This window comes from Canis lupus, chromosome 10, assembly GCF_003254725.2.
Source record: "Canis lupus dingo isolate Sandy chromosome 10, ASM325472v2, whole genome shotgun sequence".
Lineage (NCBI taxonomy): Eukaryota > Metazoa > Chordata > Mammalia > Carnivora > Canidae > Canis > Canis lupus.
The window spans coordinates 389371-398555 of NC_064252.1; the positions used below are offsets into that span (position 1 = coordinate 389371).

At 61.3% G+C, this 9185-nt stretch overlaps 1 protein-coding gene across 1 annotated transcript; it reads left to right on the plus strand.

Moving 5' to 3' along the window:
* Nucleotides 1-307: 307 nt before the first annotated feature.
* LOC125755980 (collagen alpha-1(I) chain-like) lies at nt 308-8825 on the plus strand. Its single transcript, XM_049115634.1, has 3 exons — nt 308-562; nt 5174-6133; nt 8245-8825. The coding sequence occupies exons 1-3, from the start codon at nt 308-310 to the stop codon at nt 8335-8337; spliced, it is 1308 nt and encodes a 435-aa protein (XP_048971591.1). The 3' UTR covers nt 8338-8825.
* Nucleotides 8826-9185: the final 360 nt, after the last annotated feature.

Sequence of the window (9185 nt, forward strand, 5' to 3'; positions counted from 1 at the left end):
GCTGCTCCCTCCAGCTGCTCCCCCAGCTGCCTCCTCCAGCTGCCCCCTCCAGCTGCCCCGTCCATCTGTGTCCTCCAGCTGCGGCCTCCAGCTACAGCCTCCAGCTGCCCCCCCCCCCAGCTGCCCCACGTCCAGCTGCCCCCCAGCTGCCCCTCCACCGCGCCGTGGCTCCCAGGCCGGACGTGACCCCGAGAATCCGCGCTCCGCGGCCGGGTCCCACCCCGTCGGGTCTTAGGTCCTGACTCAACCGCTTCCCGAGTCTTCTGTACCCGAAGAGGCAAGAAACTGCAAGAGCAAAAGGCAAGCGATGGGGGCCACAGCCTTGGAGCGAGCTGAGCAAGCGCGTTGGGGGCCTGGCTCCTCGCTCCCACGGGCAGGCCGCGAGGAGCCGAGGAGCCACGTCGACTCCCGGGGAACCGAGAGGGCTCGGCCTGGGCCCCGCAGCCCGGGAGCCGGACCCCCGTGTGACACCCGCGGCCTCCCGGTGGCGGGTGGACGCTCTCGGCGGTGGCGGGCGGTGCATCTGCCCCAGAGGAGAAGGAAACCCCTTTGCACCACGAAAGTGGGTGGCAGTCCCTGAGGGGACTTCAGAGGATAAACAAGCTCTGGGTTCAGAGACAAGGAAAGAGCCAGTGTAAAAAGGGGGGCTTTGAAAGTCCCTGCAGGCGGGATTGGCCAGCTCGAAGGGTCAGGAGAGGTCCGCGGCCGAGTGTGGCAAACTTCAGACACGGAACAGCCCACGGCAGTGCTTGGCCTCTGCTGAATCTCTGTTGCAACAAATGAACTGGGAAAGACATTTGGGGAAGAACTGAGGAAATCTGAATATGGACTGAGAATCAGACGTGAGAAACCATAATTTTGTTAGCTACGATGACAGCATGATTAGAGAGAACAATCACTCTATTTTTTAAAAGATGTGCACTACAGTATTTAAAAGTGAAGTGTCGTCTTTAGCGCCGCCTGCAGCCCACAGCGTGACCCCGGGGTCCCGGGATCGAGTCCCGAGGCCTGCTCCCTGCGTGGCGCCTGCTTCTCCCTCTGCCTGTGTCTCTGCCTCTCTCTCCTTGTGTGTCTGTCGTGGATAAATAAATTTTTTTTTAAGGGAATACTTCACAGAACAAAAGATGAAGCAAAAAAGCAGAGTCTTGGGGTGCCTGGGTGGTTCAGTCGGTTAAGCACTGGACTCTTGATTTCAACAGCTCAGGTCATGATCACAGTCATGAGATTGAACCCTGCACCAGGTGCCCTGGGTGTGCGACCTGCTTAACATTCTCTCTCTCTCTCTCTCTCTTTCATGAATAAATAAATAATCTTTAAAAAATAAAGGCAGTGAGGAGTTTCAGAGAGGGTAAATTATCTTGGGGTTGGACCTACATTGAAATGAGGAGGCGGGTACCTGGCTGGCTCAGTCAGAAGAGCATGGGACTCTTTTTTTTTTTTCTTTAAGATTTATTTGGAAGAGAGCACGAATGGGAGAGGGAAAGAGAATCTCAAGCAGACTCCACGCTGAGCAGGGAGCCCCATGCAGGGCTCAATCTCACGACCCTGAGGTCATCACCTGAGCTGAGATCGAGTTGGATGCTTAACCCACTGAGCTACACAGGCTCCCCAGTCAGGTAACTCTTGATCTCAGGGTTGTAAGCTCAACCCCCATGTTGGATGTAGAGATTGCTTAAGAAAGAAAAGAAAAAGAGAAAAGAAAAGAAAAGAGAAAGAAAAGAAAGAAAACAAAAGAACTAGCAGGGGGCCCAGGAGATAGTTGAGACAGCACAGCCACCATCCAAGGGAGAGGTGATGGAGGCTGGAACCATGGAAGGAAGGGAAGTCTGGGCAGCATTTCAGAGGGTAAACAAAGGACTGGATGACTTCTTATCTGTCGAAGTGAGAGGAAGTAGGAAAAGTGCGAGATGACTCAGAGCTTCTGAACTTGGGTGCCCAGGGGAGAAGGTGGTGGTCACCCGAGGCAGGAGGCACCCACTGGGGATGTGAAACTCGGGAGAAAGATAGTCAGACTAGGGAGGAAAAGTGATATGTAAATTCATAGATGCGTGAGGGCCAGAGCCAGAGAGAAAAAGACAGGGCTTGGGGGAACCCTTCCATCCCAGGAACATGTGGGAGGAGTCAGTAGCCTGTAAGGGAGCCCGAGGGGAAGGGGGCTGCAGAGCTGGGTCCCCAGGCTCGGTACTGGCATTATACACATTAGCTCATTTGCCCCTCGGGACAACCTTTGAGATCTGGATGATTTGTCCCACTTGAGAGATAAAGAAGCTGAGACTCCAGGACACACAATGACATGCCCAAAGTCCGGCCAGTAAAGGCAGTGTTAGAATTGGAACCCAGACCTCTGAGGATTCCAAAGCCTGTGTTCTTCAGCTCTCTCTTGGAGGCCAAGAGGAAAGAGGACTTCAGGACAGGAGGAGGGGCCTGCTCAGGCCAGGAGCACCAGGAATACAGAAAGGTCAACTTGAGTGAGAAACAGAGAAAGCCATTGGATGGGGTGGCCTTCAGAGTGGTGTCAGGGCAGGATCCGGAGCACCTGCTGCACCCAAGAAGGGAGGAGAGGGAAATGGAGACATCCAGGTGGGCAAGCGCAGAGCTGGGGTGAAGGTCAGGAGAAGGGGGGCCTGTGAGAAGAACCTGGGGGAGCGCAGAGCGGTGGCAGCAGCGGTGGCAGCAACGGGAGAGAAAGGACGGTGCAGGGAAGACGGTAGGGCCGGGGACACCCGCACCCTCAGACAGTGTGGACCTGGCCGGAGGGCAAAAGCCCATGCCCCGTGCCTCGTCAAATCCACAGAGATGGGGATCCCTGGGTGGCGCAGTGGTTTGGCGCCTGCCTTTGGCCCAGGGCACGATCCTGGAGACCCGGTATAGAATCCCACGTCGGGCTCCCGGTGCATGGAGCCTGCCTCTCCCTCTGCCTGTGTCTCTGCCTCTCTCTCTCTCTCTCTCTCTGTGTGACTGTCATAAATAAATAAATTTAAAAAATTATTTAAAAAAAAATCCACAGAGATGAGCGTGGAAAGGTGGTTACCGGGGTGGAGGGGGGAGGAATGGGGAGTCAGTGATCAGTGGGTTTCAGTTTGAGATGGTAAAGTCCTGGAGAGGGACGACACCTGGGTGGCTCAGCCGTTGAGCGCTTGCCTTGGGCCCAGGGCGTTGAACCTGGAGACCCCGGATCCAGCATCGGGCTCCCTGCGGGGAGCCGGCCTCTCTCCCTCTGTGTCTCTCATGAATAAATAAATAAATCTTTAAGCAAACAAATAAATCCAATAAGGGAGGCCCGGGTGCTGGCTGGCAGCTCCCCGACTGCAGGGCTAGATCAGCCCAGGGCCAAGGCCAGAGCCGCCCTGCTGAGCGTCCCCGGTGTGGCCCTCTCGGTCTCCCCCAGCCGCCAGGGCAAGACAGGTCACAGCGCCCCAGGACCCCGGAGAACAGCATCAGGGCACAGTCACCTTACATCCTCCCTGTGAGGAAAGCAAGGCTCTGGGGCGCCTGCAGGTGAGCGACACTGGGACTCCGGGTGTGCACCCCTCACCCCAGGTGGAGACCGCAGCCCTGGTGCCCCCCCACGCTCCACTTGGCAAGAATGGGGTGACCAGCTAAACTTTCACCTTCCTGAGCCTCTGCTTCCTCCCAGTTAAGCAGGAGGGAAACTACTCCCTCCCACACCTCCCAGGGCCCTACATCACTGGACACTTGTAAGGCTAGACCAAGGAATTAAAGGGACCAGTTTTGTTACCCTAAGCCTTCGTTGCCTTGAGGCTCTAGCGTACTTGGTTTGGGGCTCCAGGAATGAAAATAATTTTGCCTTGAGAAATAACTGGACTCCAGTCCACTTGCCGTGCCAAGGGAAGGGTTGGGTGGGCCAGCTCAGCCTCTCTCCATCCCTCTTCCCACCTAGGCCTTGGCTGTGGGCCCAGCTCTGGTTCTCACCCCACCCCCCACTGCCCAGGCTCCAGCCTCAGCACTCTGTCCCTGTCCTTGCCCTGCCCTGCACCTTGCCCCCCTCCACCCCCGACCGACTTCTGGCCCCTTATCCTCCCGATCTTGTCCAGCTGCTGTCCCAGTCTCCTTACTGTTGCCTGTGGGGTCAAGTCCAGGTGCCCAGATGGGTGTGAGCAGGGCGGGCAGCCCCATCCCATGGCATCTTCATGCACCAGGAGGTCGGCTGCTATGTGGTTCTTTTTTTCTTCTTTAAGATTTTTATTTATTAAAAAATATATTTATTTATTTATTCATGAGAGGCACACACACAGAGAGGCAGAGACACAGGCAGAGGGAGAAGCAGGCTCCCTGCGGGGAGCCCAATGCAGGACTCATCCCAGGACTCCGGGATCAGGCCCTGGGCTGAAGGCAGACACCCAACCCCTGAGCCACCCAGGCGCCCCTGCTGTGGGGTTCTGATCCAGGGCCACCCAAGGCGGCAGGGTCTCCACCTGAGAATTTTTCCACTTAAGTTGTCCCCTGGGATGGAGCAGATGTGCCATCGGAGCAATGAAAAGAGGCAACGATGGGTTGCGGTGGTGGTTACTTCGGGTGTGGGTCCTTGGGGCATCCGTCCATCCAGTCGTGGAAAGCCCGAACGTGCCAGGCACCGGGACTCTTGAATGAGTAAGACCTGGCTGTGCGAGGCAGCCCCGGGGAGGGGGGGGTGCTCAGCGGTTTAGCGTCGCCTTCGGCCCGGGGTGTGATCCTGGAGACCCGGGATCGAGGCCCGCGTGGGGCTCCCTGTGTGGCGCTTGCTTCTCCCTCTGCCTGTGTGTGGTCTGCCTGTGTGTGTGTCTCATGAATAAATAAATAAAATCTTAAAAAAAAAAAAAAAAAAAAAAAGACCTGGCTGTGCTTCAAGGTGATTGCAACCTAGGCACAGGTAAAAGTGCAGTGTGGGATAGGGTGGGCCGGAGGGGAGCCGGGAGGGGAGCCTGGAGGGCGGCCGCGGGCCGCGCCCCTCCCGCAGGCCCCGCCCCCGGCGTCCACACCCCACGGGGCCGCGCGCCTCCGTCCCTCGCGCGGCAGCACCCCGGGTCCTCGCCGCCCCGCGCCGTCTCCTGGCCGTTAGCCTCCCTCCGAACAGCCCCGAGGCAGCGGCCCTCACCCGGCGGCCGTCAGGCTCCGGAGCCCCGGCGTGGGGGGAGCAGGCTCCGCGCAGGCCCCCGCCCCCCGCCCCCCGCAGGAACCTGGGCCCGCGCTGGGGCTGCAGACGCGGCAGGGGCAGGACCCGAGAGGGGAGGGCTGGGGCTCCCGTGGGAGGGGGCCGAGCCTGCCCGGGAGGACGGGGGGGGCGGCTTCTGGAAGGCCGGCGGCGACGGGGCTGTGCCCCGAGGGGTTCCGCGCTCCCGGGCCGGCGCCGCCCCCCACCTCGCCCCGGAGGCGAGCCCGCCGGCGCCCCCGTGCGGCCTTCCAGGGCCCGGGGGCCGAGGTCCGGGGCCCTGGGGGGCCCGCGGGGGATGGCGGGGCTCCGGGCGCACACGAGTCCCCCCGGCGCCCCAGGCTTCGCGGCCGGAGCCCCGGGCCGGGCCCGACGGAAGCCCCTCCGCGCCGTCCCCGCGCTCCTCGGAAGGACCCGAAGAACGGGGCCTCTCGGCGGACGGCACGAGCGGAGGCGGCCCGAGGGGCCCCGGGGCAGGGGTGCGCGGGGCGGGACCCTCCTCCCTCGGTCCCCGGCTGTCCGCGTAACCAGGGCGTCGCTGGCCTTGACCCCGGGCGGCCCGCTCCGCTCCCAGGGCCTCGGGTTCCCCCTCCGAGGCGGCGCCCGCGCTGGCCCCGACGCCGGCCGCGTCCCTCCGGGCGGCTCGCCGGCTTCCCGCCTCGACGCCCCCCTCCGGCCGCGACCCACATTTGCCGGGAGCCAGTCGGGACCGCGAAGACGGCGGGCCTCGCGGTTGCCCGGGCGACGCGGGAGCGGGGCACCCCGGCGGAGGGCGGTTGCCAGGGCGACCAGGGCAGTGGGCGGGGCCCCAGCCCCGGTCCACCCCGCGGGCTGGGAAGGGACCTAGAGGTGCGGGACTCCCCCGGCTCCTCCCCGCGAAGCCCGCGGGGCACCGCCTCGGGAACCGGGTCTGGGGCAGCTGAAGTCCGACGCCCCCGAAGAGACCTCCCAGGGCTTAGATCCTGCAACCCAGGAGACCGAACGGTGACCAAGCCTGAGGGACGAAGGAAAGGGCCAGGGTGTGGGGGGGCTGCAGACGGGAGCAAGGCTTAACGGGTTCTGATCAGAACTTCTCGGACTAGAAGTCTCAAGTGCAAACACGCTGGGTATGCACCCCGGGGCAGGTTTACTCCCGCCTCCGAGGAGCTCAAATTCCAGATGCGACCCCCAGATGGCAGCCTTGTCCACGCGTTGGATTAAGCCGGGCCCTGGAGCTGGTAGGGAAGCCCGGAGGCGGAAATCCTTTCTGTCCCAGGAGCTGGTCCCGACTCCGGCTCTCTGGCATTGGGCAGACACCCACAACTCCTCACGGCCATAAATACCCAGTTTTCTCTCCCCAACCCGGCTCTGACCAGATCCAGTTAACAGGGTTCATTAATTCTTAATTCAAAGGAGCTAAGGAACATATGGTGGAAAATGTCCTGCTCTCTTGGGTCCCACTCACGCTGTAAGGCTGATAGATTGGGGGAATAGCAATGACTAATGACCTCATTTAGAATTGCGTGTCGGGGGGGGGGGGAGGAATTGTGTGTCAGGCAGTTAATCCTCATAACCTTATGAAATAGGTACAGTATTGTTGTCCCCATCTTACGGATAAGGAGTCTGAGGCAGAAGAGCCAAGTTCACAGAGCCAGAAAAGTGGGAGGGCTGGACCTGGAACCCAGGCAGCCCTGCTCTAGTCTAGAAGCTCTGTGAGAGCAACCTCCCTGCTACACAGAAGGGCGCAGGCATAGCTAGGAAGAGCAAGTACTCTAGGCGTGGAGTCAGCAATGGACTCCAGGAAGACTCGTGTCTAAAGTCTTGTCTATACTGAAACCTGAAGAATAAATTTGGCCAAGGGACTGGGGAGTGGGGGCAGTAGAGGTAGGAGGGTGTTGTTCTAGGAAAAGGCAACAGCTTATACAAAGATTCAGAGATGATCAAGAGAAAGCAGGTGAAGTCTACCTGCAGGCTTCTGGCCTGGATGACTGTCATTCAGTAAGGTGACAATGTGCCTCAGCAAGACGAGAACACATTTTGGGGAGAGAGAAGGAGTTCTCTATCATATTTAACTCAGTGTTTGAGGTGGCAGGGGACATCCAGATGGCAATATCAAGGAGGCACCTGGCTTGGAGTTTTGGCCGGTACCCTTTATCGGTGTCCCGTCCAGTCTCAACGTTTCCTGAGGAAAACCATCCTCGCATCTGTCATAGGCCTGCTGTTGGAAATGCGCCGGGTGGGCAGCCCGGGGGCTCGGTTGGTTAAGCGTCCGCCTTCGCTCGGGGCATGATCCCGGAGTCCTACTTGGGGGTGGGGGGTCTCCCTCTCCCTCTCAAAAATAAATAAAAGTCTTTTTTAACAAACACACAAACACACACACCATGCTTGGTGAGGAGGTGAAGGCTGGGCCACCTCCTCCAAGGAAGTCAAAGGAGGTGATGCCACCTCTGCTCTCAAGGAGTCTGCACTTTTGCTGAGGAAATGCCACCAGAGGAGTCGTTTGGAGAACAGGCTATGCCAGGAAACGGTGGTAAAGGCAATCACTACTCTAGGAGATGAGGAAGGAGAGAAAAGCATCGGGAAGAGCAGAGGATCCCGGGGTGGCTCAGTGGCTTAGCGCCTGCTTTAGGCCCAGGGTGTGGTCCTGGAGACCCAGGATGGAGTCCCCCATGGGGCTCCCTATGTGGGGCCTGCTTCCCCCTCTGCTTGGGTCGGTCTCTCTCTCTCTCTCTCTCTATAAAATCTTAAGAAAGAATCAGGAAGAGCTAGCCCAGGAAGGCCACTATACAATCCTCACAACTAGTAGAGGGAAAACGGTGTGATACTCTTTTTATAGATGAGATCGGATGCAACGTTGAGGTGCCCGCGTGCACCCAAAGCAAGGGAGGGGACCGGCTCAATGCATCGCACTGGGCTTCGTTCCTGTTCTCCAGAGAAATGTCGGTTTCTTCAGAGCTCCCGCCTCGCCCTGCTGGTCTCCCTGCTGCAGCCCTGGCCGCCCGCCCCAGCTCCCCCAGCTCCCCCAGCTCCCCAGCCAACTCTGTCCCTCCGCTGTTCCCTCGGGCCCGCCTGCAGACTCTAGTCCAGAGAGGAACCGGCGTCTCTTCCTTCTGCAGGAGAAGCCCAACAGCCTCGGTGAACGTGCGCGCCCCGGGAGCAAGCCAGACCTGATCCCCCGCAGCAAGTTCAACCTATTGGTTGTGGACTGACCTCCAGGCCCCGGGTTCCAGCGATAAACCCGAAGAAACCGAGGCCCGGGAAGAGGACTCCAGAGCCAGAAGCCAAGCACCTGGGGAGCATCAGCCGCGGGGCCCGGGGCCCGCCCCACCTCCGGGCTCCCCCGGCAGCTGGGGTCTGCGGCTCCCGCCCGAGGGCAGACTTCGGCCCTGTCCCTGCGGGGGCCACCCGGCCGCCCCGCGCCCCTGTCCCCTCGGCCTCCCCACGGCCTCCCCAGCTCCGAGGCTTCCTTTTGTCTCCGGGCTCCACAGCGCTGCCCCCACCCGCTCGGGCGCCTCGGGCCTTCGTGCCCCGTGTCCCTCCTGCCCCCAGGCCCCTCCTTCCACCCCGGCCCCGGAGCTCCCCCGAGCCCGGTCCCTGCTGCCCTCCGGGGCGCCGGTGGACGTTTCCCTTGGGCCCCCTGCCCGGTGCTCGCTCCCTGCCCTCGAGTCTCTGCCCCCCGCCCCCGTCTCCGCCTTCCCCTCCCTCCCGGCTGCGGCCTCAGGGCGAGGCCCCCTCCCGGCGCCAAGGTCTCCCAGTAGCTTTCGGCCCCGGGACTCCGGGCTTTGTCCCCCGCGCCCGCAGCCCGCAGCCCGAGCTCTCGGGCTCGGCTCCGCGCCGGGGTCCCCGCCTCGCGAGTGGCCGGCGGCGGCTCCGCGCGGTCTGTCTCTGCGCCCCGGGCCGCCCCCGCCCCGCCCCGCGTCCAGCCGCTCACACCCGCGTCCTCGCTGCCGGGCCCCGTGCCTCCCCGTCTCCTCCCACCGGCGCCCCCGCATCCCCCTTTGTCTCTGCCTCCTCGTCCCCCTCTTCACCTACCTGGGCGCCTGCTCTGTGTCCTGCC

Bases quoted from the DNA above. Each gene is read 5' to 3' on its own strand.
- LOC125755980 (XM_049115634.1), top strand. From the start codon at position 308: ATGGGGGCCACAGCCTTGGAGCGAGCTGAGCAAGCGCGTTGGGGGCCT. The intron at 563-5,173 runs GTGGGTGGCAGT...CGCCCCCCGCAG, and splicing joins AACCCCTTTGCACCACGAAA to GAACCTGGGCCCGCGCTGGG. The intron at 6,134-8,244 runs GTGACCAAGCCT...TTCCTTCTGCAG, and splicing joins GCAACCCAGGAGACCGAACG to GAGAAGCCCAACAGCCTCGG.